The sequence below is a fragment of the Equus przewalskii genome, chromosome 7, assembly GCF_037783145.1.
Source record: "Equus przewalskii isolate Varuska chromosome 7, EquPr2, whole genome shotgun sequence".
Taxonomy (NCBI): domain Eukaryota; kingdom Metazoa; phylum Chordata; class Mammalia; order Perissodactyla; family Equidae; genus Equus; species Equus przewalskii.
The window spans coordinates 69,421,723-69,446,102 of record NC_091837.1 but is presented as its reverse complement, the minus strand read 5'-3'; the positions used below and the strand labels follow the sequence as shown (position 1 = coordinate 69,446,102).

Here is a 24,380-nt window from a genome sequence, read left to right as displayed (position 1 = left end):
TAACTGCTGTGCCACCAGGCTGGTCCCTCCTGTATGTTTTTATTTGTCATTTTAGACTCTTTTTTTTCCTACTGTTTTCTCTTTCTCTTCTTTTTGGTGTATTATTATCTTAATTCCTTTTTACTTTTAGGTGGAAACTAGGAAGCATAAAAGGTATAGCTCTGTGCTGGGCTTCTATCCTGAAAAAAGGGAAACTAGCTACCTTCCTGCCGTTTCCCCCAAACCCAGAATGATCCCTTCAGAAGTCTGGCAGTTAGGGTGGCTCTCCCTCCTGGTCTAACTCTCCTTGAGTTTCTCGTCCAGTAAAGAGGAAGATCAAGTCTTACTCATAAGTTACTTCTGCCGCTCATGGAACGATGAATACAAGCTCCTTAATGGTTCAGGAAACTGCTGGAATCATGCTGGCACCTGATTTTTAGGACCGTTCAATCCCATTTTGAGGACCATCTTGGGAAATACGTGATCTCAAATGCACTTGTGCACATGCGTGTGCGCACACACACCCCACATGTGGAGGAGGGTGTTCTAGCTTTCCAAGTTACTAATCTGTACGTTGAGAAGGAAGCGAATAGAAAATCTTAGCCAAGGACAGTCAGCCCCTCCATTCAATCCCTCAGAGCAACTTTTCAGGGCACAGACTGTAGGAAGCACGATAGAACTTCAAGAATGTTGATATTGGAGTCTCTTCTGTGCTGGTCTTCCGTAGGAATGGCTCTGCTCACACTGACTCCCCTTCCATGAGGTGAGGAGTCCAAAAGAGCACAGTCACCGGGAGCACTGTTTTCAGATGGAGCTTTCTGGATCCTCCCTTACATTCTGATTCAGTGGTTTGGTGGTAAACTCAGGAATCTGTCTTTTTAAATAGTTCTCTGAGTAACTCCAATGATCTGCCGGATGGGGGTACCACTGTTGTATGTGTGCCTGGTTTCGCCCATTCCCAGCCCTTAGAAGACCGAAGGAGATGATGGCTAGGGTTAACAGCCTTGATGGGATTGGAGCTGTTTTATCTTCCTTTCCTAAAAGAAACAGAACTTTCATTTCATGACCCTTAAAATAGAAGATTTCTTTAAAATACAAGATTTCTTCTATGTGTAACCCAAATACAGGTTATCACAATTGTTTTATAAATTAGGCAAATGGTAGCAAAAAATTAAAGTCTATTGTCTTTGAAAATGTTGTATCTGCTCTTCAGTCTGACATAAATATCCCTCCCTCTTTTGACTCGACTCCTTTTTCTTTGTTGTTTATCATCTAGTTACATTTATTGAGCACTTGCTCTGTGCCAGGCCCTCTGCTGGGTATTTTTATACAAGTGTTCTCATTCCGTCTTCCCAACAACTTCATGAGATATAAGGATAATTTACATTTTGCAAGTGAGGAAGCAGGCTAAAGAGAATTTAAGTTGCTCGTCCAAGATTATTTCAGTCCATCTTATTTTTGAGCCATAAATTTCAGCTATTCCTTCTTTCAAATCTTGAATTTTTGTCTCCTACTAACTCACAAACCTATTTCCCTATTAGATCAATTTGTTTAAGTATTCATAGTACACCTAATTAAGTTCTTGGTTCTGACGGTATCTATATACCATGTTGTAGAGTAATCTTTAAAATGTTTGAAGTTATATTCATTGCTACTTTACGGAGTACTCAGATGCTCTTAAGCTTTCTCTTATGTAATACTGAAATTGTAGTAAACGTGCAGTGGCTTCGTGTCATATTTACTTTTAGGCTAGCCGTTCTTGATAAGCAGTCTAACCCATGTTATATGTTATAATGTCGTACATTATTTTTGCTTAATTAAATATATGATAGACTTGTAAGCAGTTCATAGGATTTTTTTCCATCCTTGAAATGGATGAGAAGTAGACCAAGCCTAGTTTTTACTTTATGTTCCCAGAGTATAAAAATTTAGTCTTATTATTACATCTTGAATATAGTTGTGAAAACTAAAATACTTAATTGAAAAGTGGTAAAAAGCTAATTTTTCTTTAGCAAAAGAAGTTTTGACCAGTTCTCCAACCCATGGTTTCCAGTGACGGAGGGACTCAGGTTCACAGTGTAAGGGCAGCTTTGAAAAATGTTGATACTCTTCTATTGAAAAGGAAACGTTAACATGTATGATTTTATCTTTAAATCTTTGCTATTAGTTTTGATGGAATTACTTTTTTGGTATGGTCAGAAATTTGTGGTTCACAAACTAAAATTTCCTAAAGAGAGATTCTACTGTGATGGTTGAAAAATAGAACCAGTTATCATTATTCCTCTGTCCCACTCTTGACTCTTCTATTAGGGTGACCATATGCAAGTTACTGAGATTGTTTCATTGCCTGTACAGTGACTGTTCCAGTCAGTTATACTGCAGTCCTTGCAAAGTATTTTATAATGTAATTTATGCCCAAAAAATAATAGCTGCTAGATAGTTACAAAATTATTTATTATTAATGGATGATAAGCAAAGAATGAATTATTTCTGATAAAAAGAATGGCTGTGGGTTCTATTTATTCTATTAGTATTCTCAAGTCAGCTTTTTTACGTAGAATTTTTTAAGTAAAAGAATAAGAAAACTAAATAATTGTATTTGGTTCTTGTGATTTTTTTTTTTTTTTTAAGATTGGCACCTGAGCTAACAACTGTTGCCAATCTTTTTTTTTTTTTTTCTGCTTTTTCTACCCAAGTCCTCCCAGTACATGGTTGTATATATTTTAGTTGTGGGTCCTTCTAGTTGTGGCATGTCCGTGCCCAGGATTGGAACCAGTGAAACCCTGGGCCGCTGAAGTGGAGTGTGTAAACTTAACCACTCTGCCACAGGGCCGGCCCAGTTCTTGTGATTTTTAAAGGGATGTTCTTAACTGAGCATACGTCCTGAAAGTTTCTGGGAACTTTTAAGGTGATATAAGACTTTTTAAAGAAACCAAAAGTCCAGTGCCTTAAACACTAGTATAATTCCTTACACATAGTAAAATTGGTCATTTAGGGGAGCAAAACTGCTTTCCTTCTGAAGGCTTTCGTTTGTGGGCAGGTTGGAAAGTGCAGTGACTGGCGCACGAATAATCACACTGAGGATGCTCGTAAGCCTCTGGCCGTGTCAGTTAAGGTTTCTTGGTACTGTGTTTGTTGGTTTCAGAGGACTTTGGAAAGCCTAGCATAGTTTTGTGAGAATGTGAATACTCTTGACGCCTGTCAGTGAATTTGAGATAATGAATTAGCTAATGTCACAGTTTTTGTTTTTCTGGCAGTTTAGTACATCCAAGTTCTTTACGGGATTCTGGCCTGGGACCTCTGAGGACGGTAGGAAGTACCTTAGACACTGCTCGCTAATTGGTAGGAACTGAACCCATTTTGAAAACTTAGAAATGGTGGTAAGATCTTTAACCCAAGCACAGCTTAAAATACGAATTTGGACAAATATTTTAGGGGATTTCCTAACCTCTGACTAATATAGTGCCAATTATTAGGTAGTGAAGATCACTACCAGAAAACCTCGTAAGAAAACCTAATATACAAAAACCCCAACGTTGAAAAATGATAAATTATAAGCTAATTATTTGTGTCCAGAAAGGATATTTGCTCATCAAAAAGATTTCTCACATGCTCTTTCAAATAGAAATGACTCTCTTACCTTTAAAGTAGGAAACAGTTTTTAAAAAGCACTTAAAGTCAGCTTGTCTTTGGCAGTAGGTAAATTAAACCTGACCTGTGTTTAGTGTCATTATCTTGGTGCTCGCTAGTCTGGCAGTGAGATTGGAAGGAACATGTTTTATGTCCATTTTCAGAAGTTTGTTGAGTCACAAGAATAATAACTTGCTCATGGTCGGTCATACATCACGTCTAGAACATAGTCAAGGGTTCCACCTACTAATAAAGCCACTTCCCCTTTTTTTTACTTTTTAAATTGTGAGCAACATCATATATAAATGACTACCTAAACTATAGATATACACATTAAAAGAATAATTATAAAGTGAATAGACATGCAGTCACTATTCAGACCAAGAAATGGAACATTGCCAACAGCCCAAAAGTCCCTGGAAATAAACACTGTCCTGACTTTGGAGGTGACTGTCTTCTTCTTCGTAATTTTACTCTCTGTGTGTATATTCCCAAACGATATGGTGTCTCATTTTTGAACTTTTTGTAAATGGAATCGTGCAGTTTATTTTCCTTTGCACCTTTCTTGTTTTGCTCAGCATTGTTTATGAGATGTTTGTGTTGTTACACCAAGGTTGTTCCTTTCCACTGTTGTGTTAGTATTACATTGTGTAAGTAGTCCACGGTTTGTCCATTCTACTATTGGTACACATTTAGAATATTTCCAATTTTAAGCTACTAAAAAAAGTTTTCATGCTATCCTGTATATAAATACGTATGTGTATGTTTTAATCTCTCTCATTTGATTTTAAGTTCCTTGCTGTATTTTCTATGTTTATATCCCCCTATAGAATCTAGCATAATACACACTGCCTTGCACAGAATAGCTACTCATTAAATATTATTGAATGAATTAACATAGCCTGGCTGAAAATCAGCTTGAAAATGCCTGCTTCTTTACATCATGGACTGAGACCCCACCAAATGACACCCCCTGCAAAAACAACTATAAAGCTTAGACAAATAACACAAAACACACTGTATGTGAGGTACTGGAGAGGGAATGGAAGCAAACAGACTCTGGCAGGGAGTTCATGCTCATTTGAAGAAGGGAGATAGGAAGCTATATAAGTAAGCTTTTGTGTCTGTGGCTTTCAGCCTGGGGCTAAGCACAATCCATGTACATTACTGCATGGTGGTGAGGGGCTCACATGGAAAAACTGTTAGTTTAACTGGCCTGGGGAACCACAGAAGTGAAGCTTGGGGAGGCGTGAGAGCTGAGAAGAGTAGAAGAATCCCAGAAGGGAAAGATGCAGAGGGGGAATCCCCAAACTGTGTCTGTCCACACCTCTGAGTGACCCCTGAACCGTATGTGGGAAACAGACTCAGAGTAGCTTAGCCAAAGAGCAAAAGTCTGAACTGAGACCAGACTTGGCGCCCTGCAAATAACGATGCAGGAAGACTGGTAGAGAGTGTGCTTTAACTTGGAGAAGGAGAAATAGCAAACTTACCTCCTGTCTCTGAGACTTTTACCCTGGGGCTAATTGCAGTCCATGGCACACATAGCAGAGATGAGGTGCATGGGGACACTTGTAGCCTTCTGGCCTGAAGAACCAGAAAAGAAAAGCTAAGAATCCATAAATTCTGGAAAAGTAGAGGAATTCCAGAAGGGGAAGAATCAGAGGAGAGGATCCCTACGCTCTGTCTATCCCCACCTCTGTCTAAACCTTGCACCACACATCTGTAGACCACACTCTGAGCAGTCTGGTCACTGCTTAAGCAGTAAGATCACTCAGAGATGTGGACAGCTGAAGACAAAAGATCTGAGCAGAGATCGGAGGTGCTACTCAAAATACAGAGTTTGCAGTTCAAATCCAGACAAGAATCTCCACATCTTAATGTTAATCTTATTCAAGGGGCTGGCCCCTTGGCCGAGTGGTTAAATTCGTGTGCTCCGCTTTGGCGGCCCAGGGTTTCACGAGTTTGGATCCCAGGGTTGGACATGGCACCACTCATCAGACCATGCTGAGGTGGCATCCCACATAGCACAACCAGAGGCCCTCACAGCTAGAATATACAACCATGTTCTGGGGGGCTTTGGGAAGAAAAAAAAAAAGATTGGCAACAGTTGTTAGCTCAGGTGCCAATCTTTAAAATATATATATATATATATATATATATATATTTTATTCAGGATGCAATCCAAAATTTCGCAACATCCATGGAACCAAGAAAATGGAACACATTCTCTACGTAAAAGAAAATCGAGTTCAACCCCAAGATGAGCCAGATGTTGGAACTCACAGACAAAGATTTTAAAGCAGTTGCTATAAGTCTCCTCAATGTTTTCATTGCATGAAACATGTTTTCAGTGCATGAAAATCGCAGCAGAGAAATGAGAATTCTCACCTGAGAAATAGAAACAATAAAAAAGAACCAAATGGGAAAAAACAGAAACATGTGGACATGAGATACTAGCACCAAGCAGGGTAAACACAAAGAATCCCATGTTAAGGCATTTTGTTGTCAAAAGATGTTGAAAGGCAGTGACAAAGACCAAGAGAAAAATGGCATACTACACACAGGAGAACAACAATCCAATTAACATATCACTTCTTATTAGAAACCATAATCTTGAAGATAATGGAAAAAAATCTTTAAAGTAGGGGGGAAAGAAAACAATTGTCAACCCAGAATTCTGTGTCCCATGAAAAGAGGATTCAAGAATGAAAACAGGGCTGGCCCAGTGGCGCAGCAGTTAAGTTCACACATTCCGCTTCAGCGGCCCACGGTTCACTGGTTCGTATCCTCGGTGCAGACATGGCACTGTTTGGCATGCCATGCTGTGGTAGGCGTCCCACATATAAAGTAGAGGAAGATGGGCACGGATGTTAGCTCAGGGTCAGGCTTCCTCAGCAAAAAAGAGGAGGATTGGCAGCTGATGTTAGCTCAGGGCTAATCTTCCTCAAAAAAAAAAAAAAGAATGAAAACAAAACAAAAACATGATCAGGTAAAAGAAAACTAAGAGAACTTGTTGCCGGCACACTTGCATTATAAACAGTGCTAAGGAAGTTCTTTGGGCTGAATGGAAATGATACCAGATGGAAACTCAGATTTTCAGAAAACAATGAATATTTACCAGAAATGGTAAATATCTGGGTAAATGCCAATGATAGTATAAAGGATCAGAAAGGATAGCAAGGGATGGATATGGTCTTATATGATATTGTCCTGTATGATGTTCTATATTTTACATGAAAGTAGTAAATTATTATCTGTAAGTTGACTGTGAAAAGTTAATGATGGGGCCAGTCCTAGTGGCCTAGTCATTAATTTCGGCACGCCCTGCCTCAACGGAGTTCACAGGCAGGGACCTATACCACTTGTCTGTCAGTGGCCATGCTGTAGTGGCAGCTTACGTGCAAAAAGAGGAAGATTGGCAGCAGATGTTAGCCTAGGGCAAATCTTCTTTAGCACCCCCCCCCCCAAAAAAAAGGTAAGGATGTATATTATAATCTTTTGGTCAGCCACTATAAAAATAATACAAAAATGAACATCTAAAAAGCCAACAGAAAAAAGAGAAATCTAAAAAATACTATAATAATCCCCCACACACACATACAAGGCAGGAGAGGAGGAACAAAGGAACAAAGCAGAAGATTCCAAAAAAAGAAAAAGAGGGTAGATCCAAACCTAACCATATCAATAATTATATTAAATGTTAATGAGCTAAACACTCATTAAAAGGCAGGGATCGTCAGAATGGATAAAATAAGACTCAACTATATACTGTCTGCAAAAGATGTGCTTTAAATATAAAAACATAGATAGGTTGAAAGCAAATGATGGAAGGAAAAAGACGTACCATGCAAACCGTGAGCATAAGAAGGTTAAAATGGCTATATTAATATCAGATAATACAGATTTCACCACAAAACCTAAGATGAAGAGGGATGCTTCCTAATGATGAAAAGGACAATCCAACAGGAAGACATAATAATTGTAATGTGTATGCACCAGTAACAGAGCTTCCAAATCATGGAGCAGAAAGCTGACAGAATTAGAGGGAAAAATAGACAATTCCACTATCATTGTTGGAGATTTTAACATCCTTCTCTTGGGGCCGGCCCCGTGGCCAAGTGGTTAAGTTCGCGCACTCTACTCCGGCAGCCCAGGGTTTTGCCGGTTCGAATCCTGGGCATGGACATGGCACTGCGCGTCAGGCCACGCTAGGGTGGCGTCCCACATGCCACAATTAGAAGGACCCACAAGTAAAAGTACACAACTGTGTACCAGGGGACTTTGGGAGAAAAAAAGGAAAAATAAAGTCTTTAAAATAAATAAAATAAAATCTTTAAAAAAAATCCCTCTCTCAGCGTCTAGTAGAAGAACTAGACAGAAAAGAATCAAAAGATATACGAGATCTGAAAAATACCGTCAACCACTTTGTCTTGAGTGGTGTACTTAGCACATTTCACCCAACAATGGCAGAATTCACATTCTTTTTGAAGGCACATGGCACATTTACCCACACAGACCATATTCTGAGCCATAGAACAAGTCTCAGTAATTTTAAAAACAATAAAATCATTAAAGTTAAATCACATGATTAGAAATCAATAAAATGCTAGAAAAGCCAAAATTGTGCTGAAAGCAGGTCAACACTGGCTTGCACCAAGGGGGAGAGAGCAGGGGGTCCAGTGAAAGGGGCAGGAGGGGGCTTCTCAGAGTGAGGGAACTCGTCTCTATCTTGATTGTCATGATGGTTACATGATTGTATACAAATAGCAAAATCTATCAAATTGAACACGAAAATTAGTGAGATTTATTGTATAATAATCTCAAGCGAAAAAGAAGGAAACCATCAGTTGGGTCATTTTCACCTAACAAATGCCAGAGTTCAATTCAAAAATATAATCGGAGACCAGAAAAACTGCCAAAAGGACAAAGAAAAAGTACTTTTGTGAAACTCCTCTGCCGTGCAGGTCACCATGTGTTTCTCCACTTGAGAAAAAGAGCTAATTTATGGCTAGATCGTTTAAGGAGTTCAGATTTTGGAAAAAGGAGCTCTACAAGCTAAGCTCCCAGCAAGATCCAAGAGCATTCTTTCTCATGTTTCTTCTCACACAGCCCAGAGCTGGTCCCTGTAACAGAAGAAAAGCTACGTAATGCCCACCCTCAAAAACCGAGCTGCTTTAGTTGGAACAAGAAAAAGATTTTCCATCTGAGCATACTGTCTGTCACAAAGTGATCGGCCCCTGCAGCAGTGGCGTGCTCTGTGGCGCCCGTAGCCGCCTGTGGCGCTCCCGGGGAGAATTCTGGGAGTAACTGAAGCCGTGTTTGTGCCCTGCCTCCAAAGGTTGTTTTAAAGCTGAACGTACAGCTCACTCTTCCCAGGTGTCTTCAGGATGTGAACGTTCTGCGCTTTATACTGTTAGTACATTTTTATATAACTCTTCATATAAAAACTAAAATGGCTCCAGAAAAATCATTTTGTGTGGCCTTTAGTCTCAAAACCTACACAGCACAGTGCTTGCTGTTACCTTGGAGTTGTGAATTACTTGAACAGTTACAGCAGTATGTTTTACCAAAACATATTTCAGTAGTTTACTTCTGGCACAATCTCTGTGGCATGGAGAATAAACCAAAAGTAGGAAATAATTTATAGTGTCATTTAGAACTAGAAAAGCATGGCAGTTTTTCTTACTGTGTCTTCCAGACTGAAAAACATCACAATACTTTTCATATGATTGTGACTGTGTTCATGTTTATATTTATACATACACACTTACATGTATGTGTGTGCATTTACCCATTCAAATGTAGACACACAAAGATTATTCACCAAAGTGCAAATATTTACTGACTTTGAGTAGTAAGATTAAGGGCGGGTTGGGTCTGTTTGTTTGTTTGCTTTGCTTTCTTAAAATTCACTTTAATGTTGTTCTGCTTCTACAGTGACAGGGCGCTCCTGCTGACACATTTCTGACATTGCTCTGTCAAAATGGAGGATAAACACCACCACAGCCTCAACACAGGAAAATATGTGTTAGCAAGCTTTTTAAGTGTATGGTGTTTAAACTCTTCCCATGTTGTATCAGATCCTTACTGTAAACTAGCCAGAATGTTTCCCAGCAGAAAATAATAATTATGTCTTCCATTGGAAAGAGCACTTCATAAAACTTTTTTTTCCTATAAAACAGAGTAAACATTCTTTTGATCCCTCTGCTTCCCCACCTCCAAACTTAAACTCCCATCCCTTGTTTCCAAGACTCACAGTAGTAAATGTTTTGAGTTCTCAGTGTTGGAAAAATTCTGACACTTTATAGCATTACTCACTACCCCCCTCATCAAAATGCGGACGAAATTTCACATCTATAGTTTAGCTCATCGTACCCATTGCCAGTTTCCCAAGTAAGGATCTAGAAATGTGTGTTTTCCCCTTGACCCTGTCATTGACTCCCTGTTTATCCTTCACTGAATCTCTCTGTACCCACATTTCCTCAGCTGTGTAATGGTCATATTTACTTGCTGTAATTAAACAGACCTTTCTGAGTGACTCTGATCCTTGGGTGAAAGTCTGAAGAGAGGTGTAAGGAGTAATGGGAGTGGGAGAGGATCCCACATTCGGGCCGGTCTGCCCCCCGCCAAACCAGCAGAACCTCCCTCCTCAGGAGCCACACACTCAGCTCTCACACGGGAAAGTATGTGACTCATGTTGATTGAAAAGAACCTTGAGGAAGGAAAAGCATATTGAATGAGGGAATTCCCCTGGCTCCTCTTCATAATAAGTACCTCACATTCCTAATTGTCCAGACCCTAGGATCACGGGTCCTCCTTCATTGTCTAGCCATAAAAATCATGCTGCATGTCCTTCTCCAGCAAGCAGGCAAAGTCGGAGCTCGGTCCCTGACCTGGATTTTTAGTTGATGAGCATCTGGGAGAAATCGTATCCTGTCTGCCCCCCCGCTGTGCTCCTGGACAGCCTCTCTTATCAGAACTCCGCGAGTCTGGTCACGTCAGGCCTTTTCCGCAGCAGTCTCAATGTTCTCGTTCTTGAAGCCTTCCACTCCACTCTCCCTATCTCCCACCCCCATCTAGCCTCTGAATTTGAGATGATCTGAAAGCAGCCACATTCAGAAAAAGACAGAAAAACATTTTAGTCCTCTTGGAACTTACTATGTAAGAAACTCATGTGCTTTGCAGAATATTTATAAGAAACAGTTCTTGAAATTAATTAAAAGCCTCAGATGCACTTTGGCTATTAAACTCGCAGTCATTTGTAGCTCTGTTCTACAAAGCACTGACAATTATCTTTTAAATAACTCAGTTTTCATGTTATGAACCAGACGAATTCTCCTACCACAGGTAATGAGCCCTATTTTTAAATTAAACCTTTCAGTTTTTCCATTTTTGCTTTTCTGAATTTAAAAGTACCATGCATAGTTACTGTATATGCAGATAATTAAAATTTGAAATGGTTCATAGGCACAATTTTAGAAATTTATTTTTTGCTCTTGATTTGAAAGCTGTGGAGACCACGAGCCCTGGTGTTCAAGTGGCCCTCTTTCGGTTCACATGACTGATCGGTCACAGCTCAGGTGGTTTTTAAATAACCTGGGAAACTCCCTTTCCCTTAAGTCTTGTCTTTCTGTTATCAAATTATTTGACCTAAATAAAGCAGACTTAGTCCTGACTCCCTACCAGCGAATGCGCAGACTTCTCTCACTAGCCTGGGCCTGGAGACAGACCAGCTCAGTGTCACCAAGAATCTAAAATTGAAGTCAAAGAAAGAATGCAGCCTTTGGTCCCAAAACCATGGAAAAAGAGAAGAAGTGGGTGAAATGGTTAAAGAAGAAGCTGAAGGGCTCATTGGCTCTCCCTCTGTCCTTGCTGTCTGCGTTCTTCCTGGTGGATGCAGCGCGCATCCTCCCTCCACATAAACGCCCCCTTTCCCTCGCGGCTGTGGTGACGCGTGTTTGCGAGGCTGAGGCTAATCCGCTCCAGGTTTCCTTGCTGCCAGTCCAAGCCTGCAAGCCTGCTGACAGCCTACGGGTTTCAGATTCTGTTTTTTTTATTTTTTATAATTAAAGGCCTGAAGCCATTATTTAGGACTTTTTCTCTTCTCCCACCTTCGTGTATTTGCTTGACTGTTTCATGTAGGATAATTGTGTGTGTTTTCTAAGCAAGCCCAAATTAGATATGTTAAATGTCAGCTTAACTTTTGACAAAAATTTACTTGAATTTAGCAAACATGTTTTAAAATATATGCTTTGGCCAATTCTGAATTACTGTGAGAAGTGTTAAGATTTTTTTAATGTTAAGCATAAATACAGCAATATGTGGTTATATTTATGAGCATTGTCTTAGTTCACTTAAACATGCAGATATTCATTTCATTTCAGTCTTAAAATGAAAATAATCTTGTGATTAATTAGGCTCTTTACATTTCAGGTAAACTTGTTTCAGTACTTTGAGGTACTTTCTATCCTTCATAACTCCCCTCAGATTGACTTTCTGCATTTTACTCTTATTTATCTGAGTATTTGTTTGTTTTTAGACATTGCATTTCCCCAACTCTAAACTGAATGCTGAGGATATTTTGTTTTTAGTTAGATGAGGGGGATTAAGTTTAAATGATGTAGACCTGCTGTTCTAAAATAATTTTAATAAGCTTATGCTTCCAGCCCCACAGGTTAAAAAGCCCAGAATAATGGGAGGGATATACCATAGCGGTGTCACTTCTTAAAGGGATACCACGCATCCATGAATCCCTCAGTCGGGCTTCTGTAAACTGTAAATGGAGTCTGGCAGTGGCCCCATTTGCATGGGGCTGGCTGGCTCAGCCGTGATAAGCAATAGACAAGCTGGCTCCTTCAAGGAGCCTTTCAGTAAAGTCTGAGCTCTCAACAGTTCTGAAACTCACTGGCCGACTTTCCCCTGTGGACCATTCATTTATCAGGAAATGAAATTGGTTACAGGGTTTCTCACATTGCCAAACCTCACTGACGAAATCTGGTTTCTTCCAAAGTTCAGGAGGAGTGTTAACTCTTTATTGTTGTCCAGCCCTTCATGTCTTGGCCCATGGGAACCTCCCTCAATACTAGGGTGTGAGGACCCCCACAAGGAAGAGGCTGGGGTGGGGAGCAGACTGTGGAGTGGAGCTGGGGGCTACTTCTATAGGTATAAAAAGATGGCCCTGTGGGATCGCATTTTTTTTCCTATGTTTATATCTTCATCTTTCAAACTAAAGTGTCAGTTTCACAGGGCTGATTTTTCCGTTTTTAAAAATGAAAGCCTTTAAACATGACATGAATCACCTTATTGGCACCATAACCTTGTAACTCAGACCAGAGATCATTGTTTAAATTTTGTGAAACTAGAAGGAACAAAAATAAAGAGAAGCATGTAGTTGTATGGCATAGAAAATGTTTGGATAAGCGAAGGTTAAATTATTACAAAGTATATAATCTAGTTCATATGTTTAAGGAGCGGAACTAGGCTAAATTATCTAAAATATTCTGACGTACTGAATCATTTCATTTTGTAAAACGAAATCTGACTAGCAGGGCATTCGGTTGTAGGCCGGCCTGTTGAGTGCAGTCTACAGCTGCGACCTTCTGTGTTTGGAATTAGCGGGCCTAGAGGTAATACACAGCCTGCATGTGGCAGTTATTATGGCTGTGGAAGTGGCTGCTGGCTAACTGATAGCAGTAGCAGCTAGAAACAGCCTTATTTAATTTTCAATAGTGCCTATGACAAGATGCTACAAAGGAGACCGTGTGTAATCTTACTGTTATTGTCCTTTCTCTCTCTTTCATTAAACATGTGATATGTAATATGTAATATATACACTTGATAATATTTAGGAGTGAATTTCTTAGACTCTTTTTCCCCCACTTTGGAGACAGTTTTCATTCAACTTTTAGCCCTAATTATTTTGGGCCCCTAGGTTAGTAAAGAGTTACTATCACTGAGAAGTGTTTCCCTTGACTGTCGTGGCTCCTATTTACTAAATGTATACTCAGAGTCACAGAGCCAACAACCCTTAACCTGTGCTGGCTGGTGGTTTTGCTCATAATCTGAACCCCAAAGAAACACACTGGTTCCATAAAGGGTAAATGAATGAATCATTCTCTCTGTTTATCACTCACAGATAAGCTTTTGTGAACCTAAATGGCGTTTAGAGCATTGTATCCATGGTTTCAATTGTATCCCAGAATGTTACACAGACTGAAGTGGGTAGTTATTTTAGTCAAGAGTAATCTTGTTTTTCTCCATTCAGTTTTTAATATATTTGTAGCAAAAGACTATATGTTTGGGAATGAAAGCACAGTCTTTCTTTAAAAATGTGCATTAGAGGAATTTCACAAAGGAATGTATTCAAATAGTGTGTCTAGTTCTTGTTTCTAACAACCTCTGCCATTAAATAAATATCAATCAGTCTTATCAAACTCATGCATTCAGCATTCTTCCTGTTGATACAGAGACGAGAAATAATAGCAGATAGGCACTATAAAGATCTGCCTTCATCTCTGCCATTTGTATCCCAGCCCTAAGCTACAGGATCTGAAAATGAAAAACCAGGATTTTAGTCCTTTGTACATGTTCTCCGCATCCCCTCCTATAGCCTCTCATTAACAGTCCCTATTGAAGAAAAACACCAAATCCAGTATTGAGGGTTTTTCAGATCAGGATGCGACAGGGTACAAGGAACCATGTGGGGTCTTGATCATTATGTTTATTTATGGTGTTCCCACAGTCTTTAACCCCTGAGTTCCTGAATAAATATCTCTGACATCCAGTGGACAACATTCATCTTTTTACAAAGCTGGTATTTGCAATAGGGATTTTCTTGCCTTTCATTTATTTGTTCAACTAGTATTGATTGAGCAACCCTGCCTGCACAGCACTCTCCTGTGAGCACTCTGTCCCTTAAAGGGCCTTCCTGTGTAGGAGGGCACACTTTCTAAAGTCACAAAGAAACAGCTTCTCTACCCTCTTCCTTCTCCAATGAGGAATCTTAAGTAAATTAGGGAATGCAAACAGCAAAGGAAGGAGGCAGCCCAAACCCTGAAGGACTTTGAGATACCTTGATTTACCTGAATGTGGAGAGGAGAAACGGCTGTGGACAGAATACAGACCTCAAAACCAATGCCCTGAAGCACGTAAATTGAGGAGCAAGCAGGATACTATAGGGCTTAAGAGCGAATCATTGTCTCTGCCAACTGTGTCGTCTTGGGCAAGTTGTTTAACCTTCGCTGTACATCAGTCCCTCACCTGAAGGGTAGATCCATCTCAACCTTGCTTTCCTCCGGAGGTAGCTGGGGCAATTTAAAGCAGATAATGAATGCAAATTTCCTAGTGCAGAGTAAGCTGTCAGTAATCGTTAGCTCGTATTATTTTCCCAGTTATCTATCAACCTCACTTTTCTAGAACAAAACCAAGAGCTAGGGCTGTAAGTTCTAAACAGTCAAAATGAATGGCTCAAAATCCTTTTTGTGCGCTTTATTACCAGGAGAAGGCTATGAACCCCTTGTTCACAGCCTGATACTCCTTGCTTGATACGCGACCCTAATGAGCTTAGCTCTCTGGTTCCCAGTCCGTAAGAGATGAGAAGCCACAACTGAAAAGCACTGCTGCAAACAGTAGTGCAAATCGAGGGCCATGCATCCTGGTGCAATAAGGAAGGAACAGAAGACAACACGTGTGAATCTTACGCTTTGGTGTCTTCTAAGGACTTTTACCTACTATTCATGAAAAGACATCAGAAGTTGCAAGTCTGTAGGGGCCATGACCCTGAGGAAAAGTTGGGGCAGTTAGAGGACATCAAGCTGATATCATCTCTATCGGTGAGAAATGTAAGGCCTTGTCTTTCAGAACAACAAGTGAATGACCTGAGCCCAAAGAATGCTCAAGTCACTAATCTGAGCTATCAAAACAGATAAACTCCTGAGTGATTTTCTTTAACTGGTTGGTTTATTCAGTATTTTAGTTTGGAAGAAATTATAGCAAGATTCTTTTAAATAGTAACTTTAAAATATGATTTGATGCATAATAATTTACAGTTTATCAACCATTTTTCGTGATCACATCAATAGCTCTGTCAGGACTAAGTTATCTTATTTAACTCACACATCACTCCATCTAGAAAGTTCCGTGTTGTCAAGTGAGGCTGAGCCAGGTTGTCTTAACTCCAAAGCTCTGTTCTTTCCATAGTCTACTCATTGTACTGCTTCTTTTGTTGTGCCCATGTTTTGTCAGTATACGTGCTATTCTCAATATGCCAAGTCTGAAAAGTTGGCATTACAGGTTTTTCCCTGATTGCAGTATTTTTAAAAGACCCTTCAGTCCATGTATTTATGAAAAGACCTATCAATTCATGCAGATGTATTTACATTTACCATCAGAGTTGACCCTGACTCTATCTCACAAGTCTACCACTTTCCAGTTGAATAGAAAAGACAGTTTGGAACGTAACAACTCCAGAGAAGAAATAGGAGAAGCCACTTCCTTGTTTTGAATTTCCCCTCTCATCCTCGGCATATGAGAGCCGCTAGTGACATTTAAGTTCCAATAAGAGCAGCCAAGAGTCAGGGCTTCCAGTTCATGTCTTTGGTGGTTTTGATTTGTCTTATTCTCCTCACCTCCACCAGCCCAGGCAGGCAAAAAGTGGGTTAAAATGATTTTAAAAAGCAATATTCTCTGGAGTTCCCTTCATTTCTCCGGAACAGCCTCTCACTGTGCCCTTTCTCTATGGTCAGTCTTAGGGCTTGTGGGAACTTTTGTTATTGTTTAAAGAAAGATACGGAGGAGCCAGGCCTGAGCTTCTCTCATTCTTAAGGAAGTGGACTGAAAAATATCCCATCTCTTAGCATCAATTATTAGAATGGAGAGATGACATATTTTAGAAATACTGTTTCAACCCCTTTATTTTATGAATAGAGAAAATGAGGAATGTTGACATGTGGCCCAAGGTCACAAGACTGGCAGGGGCAGATGCAGGCCCAGATCCAGGTTTCCTGACTCCATTGGAGTACGTGACACTTCTCTGCACTCAGGGGGTACTGTGACTCCTAATATCAGACTAAATCATCTGTCAAAGCAGCCTCAGAGTCCAGCTATTACCAGTAATTGGCCCTTTGCTGTTCTTTGTATAGAGAGATGGTGCCATGAATTTTTGCTTGCTGTTGATGATGTATTTGTGGTCATTCAGATTCTCTTTCCCTGACCTGCCCTCTTCATGACCAACAGAATGTCTTTAGAGTACTACTTGGCCTCTGACAGTACCATCACAGAACTATCTAGGCCATGGAGGGATCACATTCTCAGGCTGGGCCTCAGGGGCTCAGTGTTCTAGTACCATAACTATTTTTAGAACTGTATTTTGGAATTGTATTTGAATACACATTTGTGACTAAATGTAGTGGTTTTTTTTTTAAAGGTATGCTTTTTTTTTTTTGATGAGGAATATTGGCCCTGAGCTAACATCTGTTGCCAATCTTCCTCTTTTTTTTTCTCTTCTCCCCAAAGCTCTAGTACATAGTTGTATATCCTAGTTGTAAGTCATTCTAATTCTTCTATGTAGGATGCCACCACAGCGTGGCTTGATGAGCAGTGTGTCGGTCCATGCCCAGGATCCAAACTGGTGAACCCTGGGCCACTGAAGCGGAGCGCGCAAACTTAACCACTCAGCCACAGAGCCAGCCCCTAAATGTAATGTTTTTAACTGGGAGACTTTAATTTTTTTTTTTTTTATGTTATGTATCTTAGTTGGCTATAAGTATACTCTTTAACTGGCCATTTGAGAGACAGATTCTGCCCCTGTGCAGCTGAATGTGGCATGGGTCATTGTTTCAGGATAACACTTGTCTTCCCCTGTTCTCCAAACATAGCCTGCCCGTTCCCAGCCATGGCCTTTACTCACCTCAGCCATGTGTTTCCCTCAAGGCCCAGCCAGGATCAGATCTCCTCCTCAAGATTTTCCCACCTCACCCTGCCCTTCTGCTCTGCTTCCATAGCACTCCCATCTACACCAGTCATTTGCTGCCTGGGGCAGACTGCCTCTGTAGAGACTTACCTTCTTATCTATATGCCTTTTTTTCCAACTCAGTTGTAGCACTTGATATCAAGGACCTGTCGTCTGCCTTTTTTTTATCCCCGACACTCAGCCTGGTACCCTGCATACAATAGGCATGCTCTGCATGTTTCTTCATTGTGATGATGGGAAGCTGTGAGTCTGACCAAAGAACAGGAGGCCATGTTGGCCAAGATGCAAGTGTGATGCCACCAAGTAGGCATTAACAGTTTCCGATGAAGGTTTGATAGCAGGGCAGGATCAGGGATGAGAAAAGCAATAGATGAGGTGTGATGTGGTTATTGAAGATCTTAAAAAAAAAGGGGGGGAATATAAATTGTTCAAACAGCAGAAAAGTTTGGCATATCTACTAAAGGTGAGCAAATGCATAATCTGTTCTACTCCTAGGGATACACCTAACATGAGTGTACGCCCTTGTGTGCCAGGAGGCACATATAAGAATGTCCGTAGCATCATTGTTCATAACAGTCAAATCTGGGACACAACCCAGTGTCCAACAGCAGAGGAATTAATAAATTGTGGAATTTTCAGACAATAGAGTACTGTTTAGCAATGCAAACGAGTGAACCCCAGCAAACCACATATGTGAACCTCACAAGCGTAATGTTAAATGAAAGAATCCAGCTGCAAAAGGGTATATACTGCATAATTCCATTAATATGAAGTCGAAGGAAAGGCAAAAGTCAGCTCCAGTCATGCGCTGCATGATGACGTTTCGGTCGACAGTGGACTGTGTATATGACAGTGGTCCCAGAAGATTAGTACCCTATGGCCTAGATGTGTTGTAGTAGGCGATACCATCTAGGTTTGTGTGAGCACACTCCAAGATGTTCACACAACAGTGAAATCGCCTAACGTCTCATTTCTCAGAACGTGTCCTGTCATCGACCAACGCATGACTGTGTAGTGTTAAGGAATGCAGATATAGGTGAGAAAAGTATAAGAAAGTGGAAGAAAGTGTTTACCCTGAGAGTCGGGACAGTGGTAACCAGCGTACTGTGAAGTGTTCTTTCGCAGACTCATGTATTGGTAATGTCAGTGCCTGCCTGATAGTAATTGATTGTCATGTGTTTGTGCACTTTTCTGTATGTGTGTTATATTTCACAATAGAAAAGGCTAAAAAAGCAAGGGAGTCCATGAAGACTCCTTTATGTAAAAAAATGAATAAAGTATGTATGGTAAGTGATAGAAATTTTAAACAAGGGGATTTCAATGAAGGTAAAAATATTTTTATCAATATGTAAGATTTTTCTCTCTGTTTCCATTTGCATATAAGAATCAAATTATTTTACTCATTTTCCATCTCCTAAAATATGACCTATGGCCCTTTTTTCCTCTTTCAGCCATTTTTTATTTACAGTTTGTGTTCGATGCAAATCAGTTCCATAGCATGAGAAGTTACTATGAATCAAAGCATAAATACACAAACACAGTATACAACCCAAAACAGATGTACAGCATTCAAGTATGAAACAAAAGGGAAGGTTCATTCGCACACACAGTAGCTCAAGATCTGTTGGATATTGTTATTCCACTAATGGTAATTTTTTTAATCCCTGTTTTTAAATGTTTCTTCAATGAATAATATATGTTATTTTACTATGAGACGTGTAATAGAAATTTTTAAAAATTTTTTAATTAGGGGCTGGCCCCGTGGCCGAGGGGTTAAGTTCGTGCAGCCTAGGGTTTCCCCAGTTTGGATCCTGGGCGCGGACATGGCACCGCTCCTCAAGCCATGCTGAGGCTGCGTCCCGCAAGCCACAACTAGAAGGACCCACAACTAAAAACGCACAACTATGTACTGGGGAGCTTTGGGGAGAAAAAGGAAAAATAAAATCTTTAAATAGTAGCAATCATAATAGGTGTGTTTTTTTTAATTAAAATTTTTTTTAAAGATTTTGTTTTTCCTTTTTCTCCCCAAAGCCCCCCAGTACATAGTTGTATATTTTAGTTGTGGGTCCTTCTAGTTGTGGCATGCGGGATGCCGCCTCAGCATGGCTTGACGAGTGCTGCCATGTCCGCGCCCAGGATCTGAACCGGTGAAACCCTGGCCCACCGAAGCAGAGTGTGTGAACTTAACCAGTCGGCCATGGCGCTGGCCCCTGATTGCTACTATTTAAAAAAAATAAGTGTTGGTGAAGATGTAGAGAAATTGGAACAGTTGTGTACTGTTGGTAGGATTGTAAAATGGTGCAACCACTATGGAAAACAGTTTAGAGGTTCCTCAAAATATTAAAAATAGAACTACCATGTGATCCAGCAGTCCCACTGCTGGGGCTATATCCTAAAGAACTGAAAGCAGAAACTCAAAAAGATATTTGCACACCCTTGTTCCTAGCAGCACAGTTCACAATGTCCAAAACGTAGATGAACGGATAAACAAAATGTAATAGATACATACAATGAAATGTCATTCAGCCTCAAAAAGGAAGGAAATCCTGTCACATGCTACAGCATGGATGAACCTTGAAGTCATTATGCTAAGTGATATAAACCAGTCACAAAAAGACAAACGATTGCATTTACATCAAATATCTAAGTAGTCACATTCACAGAAAATGGAGAATGGTAGTTGCCAGGCATTGGGGCGAGGGGGAAAAGGTGAGTTGTTTAAATGAGTATGGAGTTTAAGTTTTGCAAGATGAAAAAGTTCTTGAGATCTGTTTCACAACAATGTGAACATACCTAACACTCCTGAACTGTACACTTAAAATTAGTCAAGATGGTAAATTTTATGTTTCTTACCACAATAAAAAAAAAAAGAAAGAAAGAAACAGATGGCCTAGGCAGGATGAGTTGGAGGAGGTTCCTGTGATGAGTGTATGGACTTAGGAGGTAATGGAGTGAATGGTTTTAAAACAAATGAGACTGGGAAATGGATGATATCCCTGCTTTCTCTGAAATAAAGGCCCCAGCCTTCCGTGGGTGTCTGAGTGATGGGCCGTGCAAAGAACCTGGAGCCAAAGCTTATGGTTCGTCTGTGGGCATTTTCAGATAATTTTGTTTTTTTGAGTTATTCTCTCTGATCTAGCAATGAATTAGCTAAACAAGTCACTTTAAGTATACTTTAAACAGTTCAGTACTTTCAGAAATAAGAGTGTAACTAGCTTAAATCCTACAAGTAAGTAAAAAGTTTGGGAAAATGATTTTCTTATAGCTTAGCAACCCGTAGGGATTGGGCATCTTCGTGGGTATGAGGCAATATTTAGTTGTGACTGCAGATTAATACTAGATATACAATAAGCAACCAAGGGGGTGAATGGCAAAACAGCATTTGAAGGTAAAGAGAGAAACTACAATTTTGAACATGGGAAAAATTAAAACTAGATTTATTTCAATTGCAGATATAGAAGTCTAAAAAGGAAAAATGTATACTTGGAACACACTGTCTCAGAAGCTTTATTAATAGAACTTAATACATTCTTGCTGGAGATCTCAAGTACATGTTAGCCTCCCTACATCTAAGTGCAAAGGCCAGAAGTTCCCTTGCATCAGTCTAGTAGAGTTTTGTATTATTTTTAACTTTTTCAAATAGGATGTAATCAAATAATTCATAGCTGAAAATTCAGAGTCGCCCTCAGAAAGTGAATGTGAAATTTCTTACTGTTAACAATTTCTTTAGGGAATATAAAATCGCAGGGCTTGCTATGGACAGCTTCACAAAAATTAATCTATTTTCAGAATTATCTGGTTGATATAAATTTCTACATATTTATTTTCAGAGCCATTTTCTTTATAAGTGATAAATGACTTTTGAGAGAATAGGATGAAAAGAGTAGTTTAAAATAACTGAAATCTCAGAAGTTAATTTTTATTGACCAGTGAATATGTTTATGAAACACCCCATTTTGAAATCAGAGAATTCATATTTCCAAGCTGGAGTCTGCCTTAAAATGCTCCTTTTCTAGACATTGCAGTTCTGATAAAATTTTTTATAATATGTATAGTTTTATAATAAAGTTCTATATAGCCTTACAAATTATAAGCTGTCGGTTTCCAAGAAGTGAAAAATAAAAACCTAGTCTTTTGAGGAGTGACCTGTTTTACTGTCTCCCTTATAAAGATAAAGTTACTGCTATTGTTTTTGTATCCATGACTCTATTTGTACTTTTCCCCAATGTGTAAAGTGCTTCCTCCCTACCAAAACTCACCCCTTTCTCTCAGAATTTAGAAATTATCCCCTCCTCAGCAAAGCCTTTCCCCACCACCTTGTTGGCCCACCCATCAGAGCACGTCACACTTTGACTCATCATTATGTCATGCAGTCATGGCTGTCCCCCAGACAGGAAGCTGCTCTGGGTCAGGCACTGTCCTAAACTACTCTCAACTTCTTGGCTCTCTGAGATAGTGTCTTTCATTTATATATTTCTTTAGTTCTGTCTATATATTCATTTACTTACAAGCGACAACTTCAATACAACTATTCCCCAAGCTGCTTATAATAAGAGGAAAATTCCTGAGGCATAGATGAGGAGCATGTTGCTTTTTATCCTTTGTGGATAATTCAGACTCTTGCTGAGTTTCCATCATCCTTCTATGTGGCTTCTTTTTATACCGGCCCGTGTGAGGTGTGGAAAGTCTCAGAGTGTGTAATCATCTCAGCAAGAGGTTCCTTGGAAGTTTATTGTGCTTTTTCTTAACTCACTGAGTATGCTCTTGTGCTCTTATTTGTCCCTTTGTCCTAAAAAGTGCGCTTTAGTGAAAGTTCCAGTTAGTAGGGTTCTAGTTAAATCTAGAGTTTGCCACAGTGGGGAACGGGGAGACGAGAGATGAATAAAAACTGATGATGGCAGACTATCATAGATACAGAATCCTACTTGGGAATTTTTTTGTCTTCTACCCTTAGCTGAAGTTGGGTCACCTAAATGGCTTTCCAGGTTTATTATAATCTCTTCCTTCCCATCACACACTCCATTCCCATCCCTGATTCCTAGAAGTGAAAAGGACATATGCTGGGGAAGAATCCCAGCAAAGAAATTTGTGTACACAGTTTTGAAGGGAAGTAGGGTTTTTTTAAACTTTGTATAGAGGATGAACCCCTCACTGGAATCAGTGTTTCTTAGCTGGAACCCTTAACCCTAGTGTGTCCTCAGGACTTCTGTTTCCTTTCCAAGTAATTCAAAGGCAAAGTGGGAGGAGGACACAGGGCAAACAGCCTGACCATCCGTGTGTGTTCTGTGCCTGGGAAATAAGGTGGGTCCTGTGAAGCACCTTGAGTCCAATCCATTTTGACTTTCATCACTGGAATCTTAAGGGCTTGCTGTTTTTCCCCAAACATGTGGGAGGCACTTTACTGGCTTCACATGTATGATAGGAGGACTGTCCATCAGTCACTGTGCATTGCAGGAGATCCCGGAGTCAAGGCCTGGGGACTGACCAGGGCATTCGTCAACAGATCTTGAACTTGAGCTAGATAAGGGTCCACTTCCTCGACTCTGATCAGAAAGTCATTCATTGACGGTCAGTCTGTCCTGTTCCTAAGCCATTGTTATTGCTCTTTAATATTTACAGGCTGATGATCAAAGATTGAAAGGGACAAAATTAAGTAAAACATCTCCCTTCAGAAATAGGTATTGGATCTTTCTCCCAGGCTCTATTTCCTGCTTTTTTAATTTTTGAAGACAGAGGCAGGAGAATCAGAATTTTGATAACCCTTCCAGACAGCTCGCTCACTCTGGGCTGCGAGACTGTCAGGACTGGGGCTTGGACTGGGGCTTGTGCCAGCAGCTACCGCTGAACTAAACGTGAAGGCATTGTGAAGTCAGCTGCACAGAGACCCCTTCCCAGAGGCAAACGGGCTTGAAGAAACAGTATCACAGAGATAAAGACTCATTAGAATGGAGCCAGACGGAGGATGGAAACAGAATTTTATTTGTCTGCTCCTTTGTTTGTAGTGAAAAACAAAAGTAACAAAGGTCGTTGGACTCAAAATATATGACCGTCAACAGAGGAGACTGTTGCATGTGTTTCCGAATCAGTCGCTTCCAAGCCCTGATTTCCCTTTCTGGGGGGAGGCAGCTGTGAAGGGCTGCAGTGTCTCCCTCTGTCTTCATCCCCGTGGCCTTGCCGCCTCTCCCCTGTTCATCGTCTCCTCTGTTCCCACTGTCGTCTCTTGGGTTCAGGCCCTCATCCCCTGTCGCATCCCCTGCACTAGTCTCCCTGCGCCTTCTCTCCTAGGTCCTGCTTTTTTGCCCTCCCAATCCAAGTGGATCACATTGCTTCCCAGGTAATTCCCCAAAACCACATTCAGGTCCCAGTCACTGCTTTGCTCAAACACACCTAGTGGTTCCCCTTTGCAGACTACAGTGCAGAGTAAGGCTCGGTAAGACTCCACAAACCTGCCTTTCAAGCTTTGTTTCACATCATAAGCCCCCTCATATTCCCCATTTTCCAAAGAACCTGAACACGGGCTGGTCCTTGGGCATCCTGTGCTTTTCTGCCTCCGTGCCTTTTTTTTCTGTTTTTCCCCCTGCCCCAAATATCCTTCTGCCAACCTTCACATGCCCCGAATCCTGCCCATCGTTTACAGACCACCACCTCCTCGAAGCCTTTCTTGATGCCCCCATTTAAAATAATTTCTCCCTTCCCTGGACTCCCATAAACTACATTTATTTGTATACTTCCCATGATAGTTATCACTTCTACCTTGTCTTATAATTATTTTTGTAGATATTTTATCTCTCATACCTAGGTT

The 24,380-nt window shown here is 40.3% G+C and overlaps 1 protein-coding gene across 18 annotated transcripts in view; it reads left to right on the top strand.

Annotated features, from left to right (window-relative positions):
- The window catches only part of DYM (dymeclin), a 359,236-nt gene that overhangs the window by 318,143 nt on the left and 16,713 nt on the right, over positions 1–24,380 (top strand). For 3 of the 18 annotated variants that reach the window (XM_070630143.1, XM_070630154.1, XM_070630155.1), the window contains one exon: positions 9,547–10,147. The exons of 14 other annotated variants lie outside the window; for them this stretch is intronic. In XM_070630143.1, the coding sequence (XP_070486244.1) occupies positions 9,547–9,549 (3 nt within the window). In that variant the 3' untranslated portion in view covers positions 9,550–10,147. Of the gene's footprint in view, positions 1–9,546; positions 14,043–24,380 lie in introns of those variants that run through there. One more of the 18 variants, XM_070630153.1, reaches the window with a different exon arrangement.